We start from the raw sequence: 22,724 nt of genomic DNA on the forward strand, positions 1-22,724 counted from the left end.
AGCAGCATAGATAATAGGAGGAGGTCGGGACGTAACGAGGCTAGAGAAGATAAGCAGGGCCAGGAGAGGGAAGGTTTGCCCAACTCAGGAGTTAGAATTTCACGCTGAGAACAAGGACTCACTGAAGACTTCTCAGGAGAATGACGTGCCTGGGTTTTCTCTGGGGGATCCGACAAAAGGAGCAAGACTTCTAGTGGTGACCCCCAAATCAGTGAGAGGCCAACAGACAGCGCACAATCCAGGGAGGGAGCTCGGCTGCGAAAGATCACCCAGCTATACGTTCTCTTAGTCCCTGCAGCCTGAATAGCTGAGGATGGAGGGAGGGGTGTGAACAGAGGGAAGGTGCATGGAGAGAACGTCTCTCCCAGCTGAGAGGCTTCCAGGAATAACCACCACTCTCAGGGATCCAAATAAGGGGAAAAACCTGCACTAGGGATTTGGCCTTTACTGACCCAACGCCTTATGTTAACACAATCCGTTCTAAGGCGTTCATCTAGAATTACACCGTGAAAGCTTCATAATAATCCTGTTTCCTGGGGAATATTAACTCCATTTCACAGCAAGAGAACCTGAAATGAAGTGCATTACCTAAGGCTTCGAGCTAGTAAGCGGAGAGCGCAAGACTCAACCCCACGACTCCTCAATGCGAGTCTAGATTCTTCTATCATTATTCCGAGAGGGAGACCTTGGAGTAGTGGTTCACTTTGAATGCCGTCAGGTTTTAAGACCACCACAATACTTCCTTGCCCAAAACACTCCGTTCTTTACCAGACGTGCCTTCCTGTCTGCCCACGTGATCTTTGCCTCCACCTCAACACCATGCGCGTAATTTGCCTTCTATTAACTCGACATCGATGTCTATTTAGATATTGCAAAGAAAGCAAAATCTGCTGGAAAGTAAGCAAATTGATATAAGTGTAGTAAACATCTAATTTTTACTTCGTCTGTGTTTAGAATCCTGACTATCCTAGTCCACACAGGAGCTCTGCTTAGAATTTAGGTACTTTTTCTTTTTACAGAGAAATAGACTCTCTTTTCCTGCTGCTCACCGCGCTGTAGAAGAACTGACTGGCAATATCTTATTAGAATCGTGTATCTGGAAATGCTTAATTTATATCCTTATTCCCCAGGACAGTGCCTTGCTTACACTAGACACTTAACAAATGTTTGTTTATAAATGATTGGTTCCTGTCTAATTGGTTCCTATGGCGCAATAAATCATAGATACATTTTATAAGGTTTTTCTTCACATGTCAGACACAGTGCTGGATGCTGGGGATACACAAATGTCTAAATCCAGTCTCCTGGATAAACTGATTAACATTGATTTATAGTATTGTCTTCCCTCTAGATCACCTGGATCCTTTTTTTAATGCTTATTTTGAAAGAGAGAGAGAGAGAAAGCAGGCAAGGGGCAGAGAGAGAGAGAGAGGGAGAGAGAGAGAGAGAATCCCAAGCACAGAGCCTGGTGTGAGGTTCGGTCTCATGAGGCATGAGATCACGACCTGAGCCCAAATCAAGAGTCAGACGCTTAACAAACTGGGCCACCCAGGCACCCCATCCAGCTGGAATCTTAAAAAACATTGATGCCCAGGCCTCAGACCGGAAGATTCTGATGTAAATGGTCTAGATTAAAGTCAGCTTGCTGTTATTTAAAAAACAAACGAACATGGGGCACCTGGGTGGCTCAGTCGGTTAAGCGTCCGTCTTCGGCTCAGGTCATGATCTCGCGGTTTGTGAGTTAGAGCCCCACCCTATGCTGACAGCTCAGAGCCTGGAGCCTGCTTCGAATTCTGTGTCTCCCTCTCTCTCTGCTGCTCCCCTGCTCATACTCTGTCTCTCAAAAATAAATAAATGTTAAAAAAAAATTTTAAAAACAAACAACTGTCCAAGTGATTCCAGTATATATAACAAGGTTTTATAGCCAGTGGGAAAAATCGATCCCTAAAAGGCAAATACAATGTGGTAGTGATTGAGATCCCTGGGTCTGGAATCCCTGAGGCTAAATATTCTATCTTCCTCTCCCTAAGATGGTGACGATTTACACGACCTTTCTGAGACTTGGATTCCTAATGGGTAAAATGGAAACAGTAATAAGAGTCAACTGCTGAGATATTTGGAAGAATAAATTTGGATCATACAATAGAGCACTTTGTATAGTGTCTGGCATATAGTTGCCACTCAGTTTTATCAATTTCTGTCGCTATTTTGTTCAAAGGAAGTGGGCAGAATGTGCAACAGGAACATACTGAGAGTTAGAGAGGGTATCTCAGTGGGAGGCTATTTCCTTCCCTGACCGGGTGCCACCATCATTTTGTTGCATAGAAGAGAGGCCAGTGGTCTTTTCTGGAACAGTGACCTCACCAGGGACCACTTACATTCTCTCCAGCTCCATGGACATCAAAGCTAATAGAGTATACAGTAGTGCCTCATCTGCACAGTGGGGCAAAAAATATCTCTTTTCCAGGGTTATTGTGAAAATGAATTAAGATAATCATAAGACAAATGCTGACCACATAGTAGGTATCCAACAAATGGTAGCCCATTCCTTATACCAGGGGCCACAACAATGTACCTAATCAAGCTTTGGCTGAGTCTTCCCATTATTATTATTACCAACACATCTAGCCTCTTAGTATCAGAAAACCTGGTTATGTGTTCATTTGTTCATTCATTCATCCATTCATGTGATAAATATATATTAAATATTATTATGCATAAGGCACTGTGCCAGGCCCCTGGCGGATACAGGGGCGACCAAGCAGACACGGTGCATGACCTTATAGAGCTGACGTTTTAGCAATGGGATCAGGGCATAGGCAACTCATTGTAAAATAAATTACTTTTTCCATTAATTTGTTCCGTAATTATCCTAGTTATTACCCTAGTTATTCTAGTAATTGTGGTTAGTGCTACAGAGGCATATAGAGGGTTCTGTGAACATGAATTTTGAGTTGACGTTTGCAAGATGGGTAGGGGGGCATCTGGGTGGCTCAGACGATTAAGCGTCCAGCTTTGGCTCGGGTCATGATCTCATGGTTCATGAGTTGGAGCCCTGCTTTGGGCTCTCTGCTGTCACTGCAGAGCCTGATTCAGATCCTCTGTCTCCCTCTCTCTCTCTGCCCTTCCTCTTCTCTCTCTCTCCCTCAAAAATAAATAAACATTAAAAAAAAGAAAGAAAGATGGGTACTAACTGGCTGGGTGATGATGTTGTTTCAGGCACAGGAAGAGCATGAGCGCAGGCCCTAATGCATGGGTCACACAGAGATGAGAAAGCCATTGGCCCTGGAGAGCAGAGAGTGAGGGGTGAGTATTCCAGGACGGTGGCCATGTTCTGCACAGCACCAAAGGTCACATTCATGATTGCCATGGGGAAGCCTGCAAGAATTATTAAAATTTTTGAAAATGGCAGTAACACAGACATGTGCCAGCAGGGAATGTGCTATTTATTTAGAATCACAATTGGACCTCAGGAAGATAGGACGTTTTGCAAGAAGGCCTTTATGTCTTCAGAGCATATGGAAGTTCAGGCTAGAGTTGGAACCTGTGGAGAGCCAACTGTTTTACAACAAAGTGAAAAGAGCTCATGGTTCCTGGGAAATCAAGGAATTCAGGGCGGTGGGCGGCGGGGTGGGGAGAAGAGATGGGAGGGAGAAAGTGGAGAGAGAGCCGGGAGATGATGAAGAGGCTATAGTGTCAGTTGGGTGTGAGGATGGGGTGGCCTAATGGACTTTGAAGAGCATGTCTAATGTATAAATAGCACAGAATATCAGATATTTTACAGAAACCTTGACATTTGCGTAAGGTCCATTATATTCATTGCTGTCTGTGTGCGTGCATCCGTGTGTGTGTGTGCGTGTGTGTTTGAGTGGGGAGAGTTAGAGTTTACTTTGGTTTGCTTTGTTTCGTAGAAATCTAGGTATCTTAGTTTCCTATTTCTGCTCTACCAAATGTAGTGGCTTAAAACAGCATCAACTTATTGTCTTACAGTTTGGGGGTTCAGATGTCCAAAATGTGTTTCACTGGGAACAAAATCAAGGTGTTGGTAGCATTGTGCTCCCTCTGGAGGCTCTGGGAGGGAATCCATTCCCTTGCCTTTTTAAGCTTCTAGAGTTGCCTTCCTTGGTTTCTGGTCCCTACCTCCAGCTTCAAAGCAAGGGTGTTGCATCTCCAAAAATCTCTTTCCTCTCTGGCCTCCCGTTTTGTTCTTATAAAGAACCTATAATTATATTTGGCCTACCTGGATAATCCAGGCTAATCTCCTCACCTCAAGATCCTTTAATTGATCATGTTTGTAAAGCTCCTTTTGCCACGGAAGGTAAAATATTCTCGGATTCTGGGGATCAGGAATTGGATATCATTAGGAGGGTTATTATGTAGCCTACCACACTAGGTATCCTGCTCGCTTAAAGGTGGGAAAGGAAGTTGCTTTGATTTTGAGAAGTGAGGTCTGGAACATCTGGGTAAGAATGAAGTAATATGGACTAAGGAGTAAATTAAAAGTATCCATTCTTTCATTATGTTTAATATTAACCAACGCTTATTAATATCTGAAAATTCTTACTGAAGCGTGAGGGCAACATGTCCTGTTAGCACTTCATTCATTGGCATGCGTTCACTGAGCATTCATCCGGTGCCAGGCACCACGGGGCTCTAGAGTACTCCACCAGGCATAAGATACAGCATTTACCTTTAAGAAACTTCAATGTTGTGGGGCAGGAAGAGAAAAAAAGCAATAATTTCACTACAAGCTGGTAAATGCAACGAGAGCACACAGAGCATTAAGGCAAAACACAGGAGCAACACTCCAAAGGGTCCTGGAAAGTGCATCTCCCATACACAGGTCAGGGTTGAATTAGAGAGGCACAACCAAGGATGTGACTGCAAGCAACCATGGGGGACGTAGTCTCTGCAAGACTGTCGTCTTCACATTGATGCCAAGCTTGAAGTCTCAAGCTCAATGCGGTTGGGAAGGGAAGGGGGGGGGGTGTAAAGTAGGACAGCAAGGACGGGGTAGAACCCACAGTCTTGGAGCGGCGGTAGTCTCCTATGGCTTCTACCGTCCATGGCTGTCCCACAGGAGAAGCTGGTGTCCTTTGTCAACGGAACTAAACCCACTGGCTCAGAAGTCAGAGAGGTGGAAGGAGGACCCCAGGGCAGATGCAGTGACTGCTACCCGACACCAGTGCGGTGGGCCCACGAAGCAGTGGAAATGTGCGAGCGTTGCGAGTTGACACATTACAAAGACACAACACCTGAACCATAGGGGTTACCGGTAGTTTCCTGTGCCTGGAGGGGTTGATGCCAGAGAGGGAGCACAGGGTGGGAGGGAGGTACGGTGAGGGGAATGAAAGATGAGCCCAAGCAACAGGTCAGGCAAGACCATTGAGGACTTTCTGATGGGTCAGGATGGCGGGACACCAGATCCTGAGGGCAATGGTCACCACTAACTAGGACGGGTTATCCTATTTTCATTTCAAAAAGTTTAAAGTGATGGGCACAGCATCATCTTCCCCTCAGGCCTCAGCTCTCCCCATTCTTTCCTTGCCCACCTGTGTCCTTAACAAAGTCTCTAGCTCTCCCCCAACACTCTTCTTGCCTCAGTGTCTCCAACAAGAATGCAAGAATACAGGGGCTCCCCTTGGTCTTGCAGTGCAAGTTCCGTTCCTTCCTTTTTGAAACTGCCCTGGGCAGCATTTGCCCAAGCAGGATGGAAACAGCCATGCTGTGACTCTCCTGAGAACAGAAACCCTGTTTATATCATCCAGATGTCCCCACCGCCTAGCATCGTGCCTGGTACTTGGAAGGTGTTCGGTAGACGCAGGTTGATTTGATCAAAATCAAGAGCTTCTCATCAAATCCTTTGCTTATATGATTTTTCAATTTTATTAGCGGATTTGATGAGGTGAACTCTCTGCTCAGCATCAAACATAAAGAAGCAATAGAATTCTCTATTTGAATAGAGAGTTAAGAAGCGACAGGAAAGTCTTCCAGCATCCTTCAGAAAAGCACGTACCTATAGACTCAAGTTATCAGGTGGGAAAGGAAAATCATTCCTCTTCTGGGAAGTTCTTCAAGTCTCATTCTTTACAAACATGTATACATAATTCTCATCGGTAAGTCCTTCCTTGTCACCATCGGTTTCCTTAATCTTCATAGGACTGCTGGCCAGGTTGTTGGGCCAGTTATAATTGTAAAGAGGCTTCAATTTTTTTATATAGATGAAGTGAAATAATCTTCGGAAGGTTTGTTTAACATGTGAGGACGTCAGTCTATGGGCTATTTCCTTAAAAATTTCGTGGGTGATTTCTGCCAACTGCCTGATGATGGGATCTTCATCCCAAAGCACTCTGTCAATAGCTGTTAAGAGCAGAAGAACCTTTAATTCAAGACATCTCTTTCGTGGTCGAGAAGCTCTAACCCTGAACAAACACCATGTCTCACAGAGTCTCTCCTTCTCTCCTCTCCACCCTTAAATTTCGCTATTTTGGCTAGAAGCAGCCAGGAAGTTTTATCTGCTATCCCCACCAGACCTCATTAAAAGAAAAATAGGAATTCTCACTAAACATTGACCGAGTGCCTGTCATGTGCTAAGCATTCTGCTACATGGCATAAATATATATTCACCAAGAGGCTCAGTAGTACTCATAATAATGAGAAAAGTTGGAATCTGTCTAAACATTCATCGAGAACCACGTAAAAATCCGCCATATCATAAAATGAAATGGCACACACATATTACCACGATGATGCAAACCCCTGTTTCTTGGCATGAATATATGAATATTGGCATGAATATATGAGGAAATGAGAAAGTTACACAACTTTTTGATAATTTAAAAAATAAATATATAATAGCTTATATTCTTTAAAAATATCTGAGACAATACATACACCAAAAGGCTAATGTCATTATATCCAGACACCAGGCTTGTGGGAGTTATTTTCTTCTTCTTTTTTTTTTTTTTTAAATTTTTTTTTTCAACGTTTATTTATTTTTGGGACAGAGAGAGACAGAGCATGAACGGGGGAGGGGCAGAGAGAGAGGGAGACACAGAATCGGAAACAGGGTCCAGGCTCCGAGCCATCAGCCCAGAGCCCGACGCGGGGCTCGAACTCACGGACCGCGAGATCGTGACCTGGCTGAAGTCGGACGCTTAACCGACTGCGCCACCCAGGCGCCCCGAGTTATTTTCTTCTTAACAAGAAGAAATGGGAGGGGGGGGAGGGGAGGACAGATGTGGAAAAGGGAGGAGGAGCAGGAAGAGAAGGGGGAGAGAAAGAAGATTCTGAGGACACGGAGACAGAATTACAGGGCTTAGCATTTGCAAGTTGTCCACAGATAGGTATTGAAGAAATGAGTGAATGGGGGGAATGAGGGAATAAAAAAGGAAGATCATAATGTGTCGATGTCGGTTTATCAGTTGTAACAAACATCTGGAGTGGGGGAGACGTTGATGGTGGGGGAGGCTGTGCAACATTGTGAGGGCAGGAGGTATATAGGAAATCTCTGTACCTTCCTGTCAATTTTGCTGTAAATCTAAAACTGCTTTAAAAAATAAAGTCTATTACACACACACACACACACACACACACACACACACACACGGAAGGGAGGGAAGCTGCCACTCTATTTTCTATCCCACCTGTTTGTAAATCTGATCCAGATGAGGAAATGGAGGCTAAGAGAGAGATACCAAAGTTCGGACATCTTGAGAGCAAACACTGTTCCTTAATTCTCTCCGGTGCAAGTGGAGAAAGGGGAGGGAATGGAAGGAAGGAAAGGGAAGCAGAAAAGGGAAAGGAAGAAAAGAAAAGAGAAGAAAAGAGAAGAGAAGAGAAGAAGAGAAGAGAAGAGAAAAAAAGAAAAGAAAAAGAAAAGAAGAGAAAAGAAAAGAAAAAAGAAAAGAAAAGAAATAAAAGAAGAGAAGAGAAAAGAAAAGAAAAAAGATACCCTTTAACCTAGTTTTTCCATTGATTCCTCCCTACCACCCTCCTCCCGTCCCTGGCACCATTATAGAACACATATGTGAATTGAATCACAGACAGTGAATTCATTTAGACTTATACATAACTCATACATACAGATTTCATTATAACTTCAACACTTACCTTCAAGCATGACTTCGATTTCATCTCTGAGCAGTAAATGGCCACCTGATTTTGCCAAGTACCCTACGCACAAAGTAGTATTAGAGTGACCCCAAAATACATTGTGGAAATGCATCCTCTAATCTAGCTGCCTCCATAGCTTTCCTCAAAGCAAACCATGTCTTAGATTATCCTTGGAACACCTTTTAGTGCTTTCAAATAATTATTATTTAATGATACTTTTTATGGAGATATATTTATGTGTATCAATGTGCATAAATCATATTGGCACAGCTCAGTGCATGATCACTGCGAACATTTCTAGCTCCACTTAGGTCATTAAATAGAACAACTGCTACCATTCCAGAAGTCTCTGGCATGCCCTTCCCAATCTCCTCCCCCACCCCTTAGACTATTCTTTAGCTCAACTTGTTGTTGAGCATTATTGGGAGATTCATCCAACTTCTTTAATGAAGCAATAGTTCATTCATTTCCACTGCTACATATCAGGAGTTGGCAAATAAAGTTTTCTTGGAACAAAGCCAAGCTCATTGGCTCATATATTTATGTATTATCCATTGCTACTTTTATCCATTCTACTTTTATGGCAGAGCTGAGTAGTTTTGACAGAGACCAGACAGTACTCATAGTTTAAAACAATTACTATCTGCTCCTTTACAGAAAAAGTTTGCTGAACGCTGTTATATGATACTCCATCTTATGAATGCAGCATTTAAAAAAATCCATTCTGCTGCTGCTGAACAATGTGAGGCTATATGAATAATGATATTATCGTGGGCATTCTTGGACATGAATTTTGGTATGCATTAATGTTTGGTATGTAGCTAGCAGAAGACTTATTGGCTAAGGGATATGCTTATCTTCCCCTTTAATCGTTACTGTTAAACAGTTTCCAAAGTGGTTGTATCAATTTTCACTCCCACCCGTAACTATGAACATTTCCATTGCTTTGCCTCCTACCACTTGACATTGTTAGTCTTTTTCCTTTCAGTTATTCTCATGGATTTGGTGGCATCACACTGTGATTTTCTTTGCTGTTTTGGTCATGATTAATAAGAATTTTATATAGTGTTTATTGGCCACTTTTATATTTCTTTTGTAAAATGCCTGTTCTGACAAGTCCCTTGCCTGTTTTTATATCGAGTTGTCTTTTACTTATATATTTGTAGGCGTTTTTATTCTGGGTACTAATCTTTTTAAATGTTACATGCCTTACAAATTCTTTTCCTGCTTTGGGGCTAAACTTTTCCATTTTTTTTTTTAAATAAACAGAAGTCTTTAATTTTAATGTAGTCTAGTTCACCATCTTTTTATTTATGGTTAGTGAATTTTGGGGTCCTTATAAGAAATCTTTGCTGTCTCAAGGTCATCCTGATTTCCTACAACTCAGTATTTACTTCTAGAAGCTTTATTGTGTTACCTCTTACACTTTTGGATTGTAGATCCAACTGTAATTATATTGCATAAAATAGGAGTCAAGATATTTTTCATATCCCTGTGTGATTAACCCAGAACCGTTAAAGCAAACACTGTCCTTTCCCTATTGCTGTGCAGGGTCACTTGTATCATAATTGTGTGTGTGGCAGGGGTGGGGGGTGGGGGGTAGTGTCTTGACTTCATTCGATCACAATGCCACTGCCACATTACCTTAATGTATACTGTGTCCTGATATCTACCCAGTAGTATAAGTTTTCAACGTTGTGGTTCTTCCTTAAATCATCTTGGCTATTCTCAAACCATTACATTTTCATGTAAAATTTAGAATCAGCTTGTCTCATTTCACACGCAGACACACACACACACACACACACACACACACACACACACACACACTCACACTCAGAGCCCCTGGTGGGATTTTGTTTGGGATTGCACTGAATTTACAGATCAGTTTGGGGAAGAGTTGAAACAACCATACTCTCTGATCCTTTAGTCCACCAACATTATATATCTAAGTTTCTAAAAATTGTCTCAGGGTTTTCTGGTTTTCTGTGTACCCATCTTGGGCATCTTTCTGTAGTTTTATTTTGAGTTATTTCAGGATTTTTTGGTGCTATGGTATTAGGCATTTTCAAAAATTTGATTTCCCGATGGTTTATTCTTAGTATATAGAAATCCAATTGATCTTTGTATTTTGATGCTGTGTCTAGAAAGCTTGCTAAATTTATGTGTTAATTCAAACGGTTTTTCTGAATTCCTTCCAGTGTTCTAAATATTTTTAAATATAATTATTTATCTACATATTTTAAAAGTTTTATTTTCCTTTGTCCAAACCTAGATGTGTTATTTCTTGTTACTACCTTATTTCAGTTTTGGAAAATTCTTGGCCTTTACCCTTCAAACATTTTTGTCTCATTCTTCTTCCTCTCTCCTTATGGATGTGTATTTCTCACCTTTTCACCATGTCTCATACTCTTATGCTCTTTTCCTATTTTCTACTCTTATCTCTTCAAACTTTGATCTTGAAGCTGAATATTTTGTTCTGACAGATCTAATTCTCAAAGTCTCTTTTCGGGTCTTTCTAATCTGCTGTTAATTTTACCCACTGAATTATGCATTCCATTTTATTAATCTTTTAAACACATTTATAATTTCTATTTTAAAGCTCATACCTACTTCAAGAATTGTATATCCTGGGGGCGCCTGGGTGGCGCAGTCGGTTAAGCATCTGACTTCAGCCAGGTCACGATCTCGCGGTCCGTGAGTTCGAGCCCCGCGTCGGGCTCTGGGCTGATGGCTCAGAGCCTGGAGCCTGTTTCGTTCTGTGTCTCCCTCTCTCTCTGCCCCTCCCCCGTTCATGCTCTGTCTCTCTCTGTCCCCAAAATAAATAAAAAAAAAAAAAAAAAAAACGTTGAAAAAAAAAAAAAAAACACTGTGTTTGGGGCGCCTGGGTGGCGCAGTCGGTTAAGCATCCGACTTCAGCCAGGTCACGATCTCGCGGTCCGTGAGTTCGAGCCCCGCGTCGGGCTCTGGGCTGATGGCTCAGAGCCTGGAGCCTGTTTCCGATTCTGTGTCTCCCTCTCTCTCTGCCCCTCCCCCGTTCATGCTCTGTCTCTCTCTGTCCCCCCAAAAATAAATAAACATTGAAAAAAAATTAAAAAAAAAAAAAGAATTGTATATCCTGGATTCTATTTCCATTGTTTGGTTTTTTTCTTGCATTAAAAATTCTTTCTATATGTCTGTTTTTTTTAAATTTTATTTTATTAAATGTCAGCTATTTTGTACAGAATTCTATGCCGATAATGGGAATTTTAAGGAATTTCTTGTCTTTTCTTATGGATTTATAAAGAATCTTCGGACAGTGAGAACTCACCCTTCATTTGTGGTCTCATCTCAATTTGGGTTCTGACTGTTTATAGTGGTTTTGCCCTGCAGAAGTATTTACTTTTTTTCATAGTTTATCAATCTTTTCCTCATGGTTCCTAGATTTTGACCTTTACTTTAGAAAGGTCTTGCCCACCCCATGACTATACAATAAATTTTTCCATACTATTCTACTTTATTTATCATTATGGTTTCATTTTTAGCATATGAGCCTTTGACTATCTGGAATTTATTTGAAGTAAGTAAGTAAGATAGGAATGAAATAATTTTTGAAATTCCAGATGGCTCACCAGGTGTCCCGAAGCTATTTAAGGAAGATTCTATATTCTCATCACTGTTAGTTAAAGCCAATGATTCACTTTAAAACACTGCATGTTTTGATAGTTATTTCTGGATGGTACTTTGTTCTACTTGTTTGTCTATTTATTCCATGTGATTTTAAGTACTGTAGCTGTATTAATATCTGATAGAGCTAGTCCCCCACCCCCACCCCTGGCCCCATCTTTTTTTTTTCTCTTGGTCAGAATTTCCTGGATATTCTTGTATGCTAACTTTCCACATTATTTTTAGAATCAACATGTCAGTTTTGCAAAAAGAAAGCCATACTGATATTCGAATTGGCAGTTCATTCCATGCATAGATCCATGTAGGAAAGAATTGGCACATTTTATTTTTTTTGTTTTTTTTGTTTTTAAGTTTATTTATTTATTTTAGAGAGGGGGGAGGGGACAGGGAGAAAGGGAGAGAGCGAATCCCAAGCAGGCTCTGTGGAGCCCGATGCGGGGCTTGGATTCACCACTCTGAGGTCATGAACTGAGCTGAAATCAAGAGTTGGACGCTCAATGGACTGAGCCACCCAGGCACCCCAGAACTGGCACATTTTAAAATTTGATTCTTTCTTTCCCAAAATTTGGTTTATACCCTTCTATTTTTTCAGATCTTCTTTGTGTCTTTCAGTAATACTTGCAAGTTTTTTTTTTTTCCATAGAAAGATTGCACACATTGTAGTTTCTTTTTCCATCTCCCTTCCTTCCTTTCGTCTGTCCACACTTCTTTCATTCCTTCCTCCCTCACTCATCTCCCACCCGCCCCCCGGGACTCTTATTTCTTTTTCTTTTCTTCCTTTCCCCCCTCTTTGCTGCTCTCTCCTTTTCCCTTCCTTCTTCTTTCCTCTCTCTTCTTTTCATTCCATTTAGGATTTTGTAGGCACTATTCTACTTTATTTTAGGGTTGAATACCGAAGTGGAGAAATCTAAGGCCAGATTTACTTATTTTGTAACTTATAGATGACATTTCCCCCCCTAAATGCTCAAAGAATTCTTTAACTGTGAAGTTCCATAACTTTATTAGGAAATGTCTTAATGCTGCATTCTGTATAAAATGTTTCTTGGAAAACATTTTATCAAACCTGTTTATTTAATTCTTTTATTTCTTAAATTATACCTTTTTTTAAAGTTTATTTATTTTGAGAGAGACAGCATGAGCAGGGGAGAGGCAGAGACAGAGGGAGAGAGAGAGAATCCCAAGCAGGCTCTGCACTGTCAAGGCAGAGCCTGACATGGGGCTCAAACTTAACCAAACCATGAGATCATGACCTCAGCCAAAACCGAGAGTTGGATGCTTAACTGACTGAGCCACCCAGGAGCCCCTTAAGTTATACCTTTGGAATGAATGCCTTTTTGCTCTAATCATTTTCTTTTAAAAATTTTTTTAAATTTTTTTAATATTTATTTATTTTTGAGAGAGAGAGAGACAGAGACAGAGACAGAATGCGAGTCGGGGTGGGGCAGACAGAGAGGGAGACACAGAATCCAAAGCAGGCTCCAGACTCTGAGCTGACCACAGAGAGCCTGTCACGGGGCTCAAACTCACCAGCCATGAGAACATAACCTGAGCCGAAGTTGGACGTTTAACTGCCTGAGCCACCCAGGCGCCCCTAATCATTTTTCTTCTTCAGGGATATTTATGCATAGTTGCATATCTTTTATGTATCTTCTGGATTGCTCATTGTCCCTTAGCTTTTCAAACTGTTTCTTGCCGGTTTTCATTCCTCTTGCTAGCATTTCTCAACCCTGTACCTGTTGTTCCTTCCTTCCTAAGGTTCTCAACAATCTATATTTTCTCTTCTGCTGGTTATAGTGTACTAATGGTTATATAGTTTTTTTCTTACGCTTTCCCCCCCATTCTTTGAAAGCTGATTTTTCCTGTGCTCCCGTTCTCCTATCATACACTGCCTGTGTGTTGATATTATACCTTAGATCTTTACATAACAAAGTTTTGGGTTCACAGAAATATATATCATGGGTTGTATCTGGTCTGTAGAAACATTTTCTAATTTTTTTTTGTCCTCCATTTTCCCCATGGAAATACCTCTGTAGAAAGATAATGCCTTTTTCAATTATTTATTTTGGGATCTTGCAATATTAGTTATAGAGGACTGTTTGCAGAAAGTTCCAGGGTAGAATTCAGGATAGGAGCTCTTTCCAGTTTGAAATAAAGTTCTTATGACACAGGATTTTCTGCACGTTTGGGTTGCATTGCTCCTCTAAGCCCCAGGGAGATCGTGAGCTCTAGTGATGAGCCTGGTTTGATTTGTCTTCTACCTTCGCTGACTGACAGACTCCTCTCTACAAGTCCGACTGACATGACTATTTCCTCAGTCCTGGGTGCCCCTGCTACTCCATGATGCTAAATAGGGTCAAGGGAAGATCCCTCTACCAAACAGGGAACTCACCTCCTGTCATTCCAAATAAAGGTTTATTAATTTTGATCTTTATGGTAACAAACTAGTGAGGGGGGACAAAACCCCTGTTTGGTCAGGTTTGTACAAGATCAAAAACTTTAGTTGTCCTCTGTTAGAATCTTCCTGCACCTCCCCTCCCCCCAACAACACTTTTGAAAGAATTGGATTCAGTAGCATTTCCTCATCTGTAATTTGTAGTTACAGTTGTCCTGTTTTATTGAAGATGGTATTTGTATTTTTTATATTCTTCTTGCTCTTTGGGTAGTGATTTTTAGGCAGTGAAGGGGAAGAATTAGCAATGGTTTGCCACCATCTTAAAATCTGAAATTCATCCTGTTGAATGCACTTTGTATAATAATACTTACTGTGTTAGCAAATAGAACTCTATTCTCATCACATATCTAACTTTGATTAATAGATACCACCATGGCAGGTGCTGCCCCTCATAAATCAAGAAAATTTGTATTTTTTTAAGAAAGACTTCCAGCTGCTACCCCATTCTGTACCTTGTAAGGCAAATTAAAAAATGAGAATTGAATTTTATTTACCAATTAAAATAACTGATGCTTTCCTCAGATATATTCTGGAGCTTCTCAGGAACCCCAAGGTGTCAGATATCAAATCTGTAATGTAGTTCTCATGAGAAACAAGCTGAAAATAAAATGGGGGGGGGGCAAAAACCTCAGTCATTGGCAAAAGCACGTTTCTTCTAGAGAGGCTTCCAGAAAAAAGAGCTTGTTTTTTCTCTATAAGCTTGTTGCTTATACCAAATTAGGACCAATTTAAACCTTGGAGATTTCTATGTATACACTTTACCCTTTTGTTTGGAGATGTTATTCAGTTTATTATATGATTCCTAAGCCCAACTTTGTGTTTCCAACTTTTGCGTAGCATTCTTCCAGCCCGCTTGTCTATTGCTGCAATTCATGCTGGTTTCCAGAACACCAGCTCATTAAGATGATGACAAAGTAACTCCAGTTTTGCTTCTGGTGATCTGAAATGCTGTTCCTACCTTTATCACCATCTGTAGCTCAAAGTAGGTGGGTTGGAGAAAGATAATCAGAGGCGATCCATGTTGGGGAAGAAGCGGAAAATTTAATTTTTTTCTGGTCTTAAGCCCTAGCTTGTAACTATTCATGTCTTATCTTTTCTTCACATTCCTTCTCCAGGGTCCACTCCTGTCCCTGCCACACCTTTCATCACTTTGGGTCTCCTTTCAAGTTATTTCTAGAACTCCTAAGGTAGTAAACATTGTGGGGTTACTTACAAGATTGTTACAGATGTTGAGCACCACCAGCTCAAAATTGTAATATTTGTCTTTGAGCAAATAAGATGTTGACCAGTTTAATTCTGAGGTACAGATTGTTAATGTATGTCTACATGCCTGTGAAGCAGAAAAAGGTCACTGAGGATCTGCTCGTCTGATGTTACCAAAAACACTATGATTCTCTGCAAAACTAGGAAAAACGAGATCACAGGACTTACTTTAACTACACTGATATCTGTGTCCTCCAAAAACAGGATCAGGGGCACCAAGCCTCCAAGAACCACATCATTTAGCATCCACATGTAATGACTCATGTCCCTGAGTAATTCACCAAAGTGTCGAATGGCCATACTCCGAATGCCTTCATTACTCTACAATATGCACAACAGAGAAAGGTCACATCTGAGGATATTACTAAGGCTTTTTTCTTTAAGCAGTGGGAGATACATGTCTCACACTTGTGTATATATGTTTAAATATATTTACATGTATATATACTATATGTGTATATATACCATGTAGATATATGTACATACATACATATATATAATTATAATTTATTTTTAGAAAAGATTCATCTCAGTCTAAGTAGTCAGCTTTTTTCTGATTGGAAAATAAATATTCGCTTACTCAAATTCAGATGCGTTATGAAAATTCCCTGTGAAAAGTGTTTCTTAAATTCAGGAAGACGGTATTTAAGAACGTTCTAAAAACATAAATTGGAATAATCTGTATAACCTGGAAGTAATTTCTATAAAGGTACTTAAAGTAACCATGGTGCATTCAAAGGCTGGAGGCCTTTGCAGATTACTGGTGAATACCAATGGGAACTCTTTGCATATTGGCATAAGAACCAGGTTTCTAAGAGCTTGCTTATGCCAAATAGGAAGGTTTTGGGATTATAAAAAGCTAGGAGAGAAAAACTGCAAGTCAGAGAAGAGGTTAATCTTTAAAAATATTGTATCACTTCCCAGTTTTTGTTCATGATTTCATTAATTGCTTTTCCTTTCTGTTTTCAGAAATATATTAGATATATTCCCAGCAAAATACAAATGGCTAATGTGGCTTTGTATGTTCCTTCCCGGAGGTAACAAATGTGGATCAAAGCTCAAACCTAAAGCAATGGTCATCAAGTCATGTCCTTGGGGCTAGGAAGCTGATGTAAACAAGCAAAGCAGGTAGCAGGGAGAGGAGGGGGGCTTGAAGCAGAGGGCTCGGGCCTCTCTCAGAGAGGGCACCCAGCTCCTGCAGACTGTTGCCAAATGGGTTTGTGGGCTCCAGTATTCTCAAATCTTCTGGTATTTCATTTACAATTCAGATTTCTGTGAGAAATCTCCCAGTTTAAAAATAATGGACTCAGACAACAGTCTAAATGTAACACCAATGACATAAAATGACAGCCAAATGTAACACACCCACAAAGTGCATTCATCTGTGGGTTACCTGTTGTATCCTTAGTCTACAGGAAGATATGCTGACCATTGAAAGCCTATCTGGACCAGTGGAAAGAGCTTTTAGTGCCCCACACCTGATGAAATCCTGTTTTTATTCCCCATAGATTAAGCTTGAGCAAATTATTCTTTTCTTTTAAAATGGAGACACATAGTGGGGCGCCTGGGTGGCTCAGTCGGTTAAGCGTCCGACTTCAGCCAGGTCACGATCTCGTGGTCCGTGAGTTCGAGCCCCGCGTCGGGCTCTGGGCCAATGTCTCAGAGCCTGGAGCCTGTTTCCGATTCTGTGTCTCCCTCTCTCTCTGCCCCTCCCCCCGTTCATGCTCTGTCTCTCTCTGTCCCAAAAATAAATAAACGTTGAAAAAAAATTTTAAAAATAAACAGATTCTCCATGGCATACCAAAGTGTTGTTGCTTATTAAAATATCTTGCTTTCACCCAACTTTTCTGGAACACATTTACTATACAAAATGAGAATTTTCAAAATGCACAACTTTTTGATGAAAGACCTTTTACTTAGAGTTTTATATGATAATAACTAACACATTTGGGGCATTGTACCCATCATCTCTAATGCCCATAATACACGTGCCACTCTCTCTGTATTATAGGTGGAGAGGCTGGAACATTAAGAGACTAAATCACCTGCTCAACATTTCACAGCTCATAAGAGGCAGAACAGGGATTTGAACCCAGGGAATCCAGACCCAGGGTTAGCCAAGATACAGCTACTGAGCTACAATTCCTCTTTCATGCAAAGACAGAGGCTATTTTTTGCTTCTCTTTTCTTATGGACTGACTTTTCCAGGTCCTCACGGGTTAGTTTTATATGTATATAACTATATAGAGAGAGATTGTACTTCTTTGACTCATATTGTTATCTCTGGAAAAGATGGTGCTTCTGCACAAAATGACTATCTTCTGGGCCTTCGGCTTATCTATAAAACCGAATGATGTCACATATGTAACTGTAACTCACGTGATCCATCAGAGGGCAGTAGCTGGAAGCAATCCTAACACACAAAGAAGAGTAGGTCACCTTGTCCAGTTTGCCTAAAAGTCTTCGAAGGGTGAGTAAGGCCCGAATTATAACAGTCTTTTCTTTTGAGAGGAAGGCATCCAAGATGGATATTAGTAAGCTGCAGACATTTTCTATCTATAGATACAAGAGGAAAATGGTTGGGTTTTGGAGCTAGAAGGAGACTTGAGGTAGCATTTGGTACCAAACACACCAGAGTTTGGGCAGCATTCGGGGGTGTGGGGGGGTTGCCCCCAGACGGTCAACTGTCACATTGTCAAAAATTTTGTAAGCTGATTGTTAAAACAGACTCTCAACTCTAGACAACAAACTGATGGCTGCCAGAGGGGAGGGGGGTGGGCAGAGGGTGAAATAGGTGAAGGGGATCAAGAGTACACTTATCACAATGAACACCCCATGGGTGACGTATAGAGTTGTTGAATCACTCTATTGCACACCTGAAACTAATATAACACAGCATGTTAACTACACTGGAATCAAAATTTAAAAAGTCACTATTAAAAACCAAGTTTGGTAAATCTGTAAAGAAATAAAACAAAGGTAATAAATACTCAAAACTTATCACTTCCTATTTCTTTGCCTCCAGTTTACTCTTATATGCCATTGAGGGCATATGATACACGTATCCTATCTGTATGGCAGGAATGTTAAATTGTGATGTGCTACTGTGTATCTCTCCCCAATTCTTTGTTTAATGACGCCCCTTTGACAGCTTGAAATTAGCCGCATTAAGAGTACCTACACCAGAGAAATTGGTGTTATTTCCAGAGAGGTGACCGTTAAGCATTCACCAGCACATCACGAACAGTGTGACCTCTAAACCGGGTGCCAGTGACTTGTGTGGACGTGAGAGACACCAAGCTGCTGAGCCAAGGCCTGGGAGTCAGAGACAGCAGATTATAAAGCAAGGAAAAAGGCAAAAAGGAGACACCTTCTCTTCTCAAAGAAGAGAAACAAAGGCTGAAAAGAAAAGAAGCAAAAGAAACAGAGACCATTTACCAAAAAAATAGCCAGAGGCCTTGCATCTGGCTAGAAAGTTGTCTTTACCAATAGATAGTATGTGATCTCAACCCAGCTCCCTCTCCACTGTTTCTCTCTTTCTCTCCTAACTAACCTTGACATAGAATCTTCCTTTCAGTTATTAATAACATTGGGAAGAGTGCCAGACAAGGCAATAAATAACTCTGATTACTAACAGAATATACACTGACATGTGTGATTTATTTAAAGCAAACAGACCATGGCTCATGTCTCTCTAAGTGCAAAAGTGGGTGCCCACTGACCGGCTTTGAGCATTCAGAGACTATGCTTCATAGATAAACAAGGATTTATTATTAAACCAACAATGGGTTATGGAATCAGCATAATGCCATTATGCGAGATACTTTGGGATGGGTGAAGTAGGTGATGGGGATTAAGGAGTGCACTTGTGATGAGCACTGGGTATTGCATGTAAGTGCTACTAAATTGTACATATGAAACTAATATTACACCGTATGTTAACTAACTGGAATTCAAAAAACAACTAAGGAAAAAGGAATTTATAAGAGAATTACAAAACATAAGGGTATGCTTAGATTCAATCTTCCTGGAAAGCAAGAAGTGTTCACATGATTCAGTAGGAAACAGTGTAAGATAGTGATTCTCAGGTTTAAACTGTGTTAGAATCACTTGGAAGACTTACAAAAACACAGGTTGGTGTCCCCCCTACCCCCACCCCAGGATTCCTGATTCCACAGGCCTGGGGTGGGGCCTGACAATTTGCATTTCTAACAAGTTTTCTGGGAGATGCTGACATGGCTGGCCCAAGCATCACACATAGAGGATTTTTTTTTTAAGTTTATTTATTTATTTTGAGACAGAGCAAGAGAGTGGGGGAGGGGCAGAGAGCGAGGGAGAGAGAGAATCCCGGGCAGGCTCTCCGCTGTCTGCACAGAGCCTGACTCGGGGCTCGAACCCACAAACCGTGTGAGATTATGAGAGTCAGACGCGTAACTGACTGAACCACCCAGGTGCCCCATAGAGAATTTTTGATATAAAGTATTGTATAAGCGAGTGCTGACAGTTGGTGTGGCTCTGAGAAGAACGAGGCTGCCAGGTCAGAATATTCCGCGGAATTTGACTTGAGCTGAAAAAGGAGACAAATGTGAATATGTATGGGTGAAGGAGGAACGTGTTGTGAGGTGTGGAAGAAAAACCTTGAGCGAGGGCCCCAAGATCGGAATTAATGTGTCAGCACCTGTGTGTATTGAAGGGGAAATTAACTTAACGTGTGCGTGGTTTCGACTGAAAGAAAAGAGTTTGTGTAGGACGATGCTGCTCAATTCCGAGGGCAATGAATGATTTTGTGGGGAAAATGTAAACAAGGTCATTACGCTCCTGAATTTACTTATGCCATCTACTCAACCCAATTTTCTTGCCGATAAAACATCAGGCTTTGATACTGGTTTAGCTGTTAGAAACTGAGAAATATCAATGTTTTATCAGTAAAGATATTGAGCAATATAAAATCTCAGGTTAACTTTGATGGTGATGGCATTCACAAACCACACCCACCCCCCTCCCCACACACGCGCGCGTGCACACACACACACACACACACTCGCGCGTACCTCATTGATAACTGGCGCCATGTTGGCAATTTTCTGGAGGCTCAGTTTGCTAACTGCAGGATTGGAGTCATTGACCCAGTTTCTGAAGAGAACCAAAAATTCTTCTGGGAATGGGTCCTTGAAGAAGTTATTCAGAAGCTGCAAGAAAACAGTCAACAAGATCATAAGCAGAATAAAGGCCAATGCATGATTTCTGCTTCAGTCATAAAAATCAAGACATTCTCGGTAAAACCGTAGCATGAATGTCACTAAAATTCCAAATGCGTATATGTATCGCTACACACATTTCTGTGTTCATAATTTCTGAGTTCTCTGGAAGGAGAAGTAGCAGTCATAATAGGAAATACATGCAAACATATCTATATATCATCTGTATCTATATCTGTATATGTCTATAGTTGACCTTTGATCAACACAGGTTTGAACTCTGTGGGTCCACTTATATGCAGATTTTTTTACACCACAGTACTATAAATGTATTTCCTTTTCCTTATGATTTTTTAAAATAGCATTTTCTTTTCTCTAGCTTACTTTATTGTTAGAATACAGTATATAATACATATAACATACAGAATATGTGTTAATTGATGGTTTATGTCATTGGAAAGGCTTCCAATCAACAGTAGACTATCAATGGTTAGGTTTTTGGGGGACTCAAAGTTACATGTGGATTTTTGATGGCATGGAGGTCAGTGTTCCAACTCCCATGTTGTTAGAAATTAAATGTATATATGTGTGTGTGTGTACACACACACACACACACACACACACACACACACATATATATATATATATATATATATATATATATATATATATATATAGTTTTTCTCTCCATTCTCGGGAACTTAGTGACTCAATTTAAATTACCTCCTTCTCTCAGATTGTAGTTCAGTAGGTGAATTCCTTAACAGAGAATGGTTATATATACTCGGAGGCCGTGCCTACCATGGGCCAGGCACTATGCTAGTAAATGGGGAAACAGTAGTGAGCAAAACAGTCTCAATCTATGACCTTGTGGTCATGGCTGGCAAGAAAGGCTGACACTGTACAACAATGCTATACTACACTATAAGAGATAGGATACTATGCCAATGAAAACAGAGTTGCTAATTGTGATCAGTACTAGCAAGAAAAGCTACAAGGTGCCACAAAAACATTTAAAGGAGAACTGAATTTAGATTGTGCATTTGTAGACTGAAATTAGAATGAGGATTGTTATTTAGATTTGGACTTGAAAGCAGAGTTGGCATTAGCTAGATAAAGTGTTTGGAGAAGATAACCCCAAGGAAGGTAACCTATGTGCAAAGGTCCTGTGGTAGATGAGCAGAGTGTGTTTGAACATCTGAAAGAAGGCCAGAGTGATAGTATGAGAAGGGAAGAGAAGACTGAAAGGTAGTGAGGCTGGAGGGCGGGCAGGGATGGGGAGGCCAGTTTATGGAGTTTTAGTATTTAATAGCTAATACCCAAAATGAAGATGTGATTACCACGAGCCTTTATACATCTAGTAACTAGCAGCCAAAATATACATATTTTAAAAATGTCTTAGAAACACAAGTGACAGTTTAACAAAAAACATTTCAAGAATTTAAAATATGACTAAGGTCAAGTACATAGAAAGATAGAGAGCAAGAGAGCAAAAGTGAGAGGGAAGGAGAGACCATATATTCTTTTCAACATTCCAAACAACTTTCACAGAAATTGATTATCAGATCAAAAAAATCAATAACTTCCCTAAAACAAATCATTTAAAAAGCACCTTAAAAAAATCATGATGTATGTAAGAAAAGAAGAAACCAAGAAGAAAGTTTAAATGGAAGAAAAAAAGCCCATAAGCACTTGGAAATTTAAGAGAATTCTCCCTTTTGTGGATCAAAATGGTAAACCACAGAGGAACTCAAACATACAACAAAGATTACTGCAGAACAATGAAAATAAAAATAAAATGGATGTGTATACGGTGGTTGGAAGTAAATGCACAACTTGACTTTGCTTGAAAAGAAGTGTTAAAAATGAATACATTATTTATTTCCTGAAATTATGAGAAATAAAATATCACAAGAAATAAGAACATGCTAAGGAAAATTGGTGTAAGAAAATAACAAGGAGAGAAGCAGGGGTTATGGACTTGGGAATCAGAAACACAGTGGATTAATCAATCTAATGGCTGTGCTATG

General features: G+C 40.5%; 1 protein-coding gene across 1 annotated transcript in view; it reads right to left on the reverse strand.

Moving 5' to 3' along the window:
• Positions 1 to 5,861: 5,861 nt before the first annotated feature.
• Positions 5,862 to 22,724, reverse strand: part of MROH9 (maestro heat like repeat family member 9) — an 88,983-nt gene continuing 72,120 nt past the window's right edge. The window contains exons 16-22 of the mRNA XM_045452957.1: positions 20,548 to 20,685; positions 17,876 to 18,052; positions 15,665 to 15,817; positions 15,447 to 15,563; positions 14,728 to 14,830; positions 8,113 to 8,175; positions 5,862 to 6,360 (exon numbers count right to left, since the gene is read on the reverse strand). Coding sequence (XP_045308913.1) covers positions 6,074 to 6,360; positions 8,113 to 8,175; positions 14,728 to 14,830; positions 15,447 to 15,563; positions 15,665 to 15,817; positions 17,876 to 18,052; positions 20,548 to 20,685 — 1,038 coding nt within the window. The 3' untranslated portion in view covers positions 5,862 to 6,073. The remainder of the gene's footprint in view (positions 6,361 to 8,112; positions 8,176 to 14,727; positions 14,831 to 15,446; positions 15,564 to 15,664; positions 15,818 to 17,875; positions 18,053 to 20,547; positions 20,686 to 22,724) is intronic.

Source organism: Leopardus geoffroyi, chromosome C3 (genome assembly GCF_018350155.1).
Source record: "Leopardus geoffroyi isolate Oge1 chromosome C3, O.geoffroyi_Oge1_pat1.0, whole genome shotgun sequence".
Lineage (NCBI taxonomy): Eukaryota > Metazoa > Chordata > Mammalia > Carnivora > Felidae > Leopardus > Leopardus geoffroyi.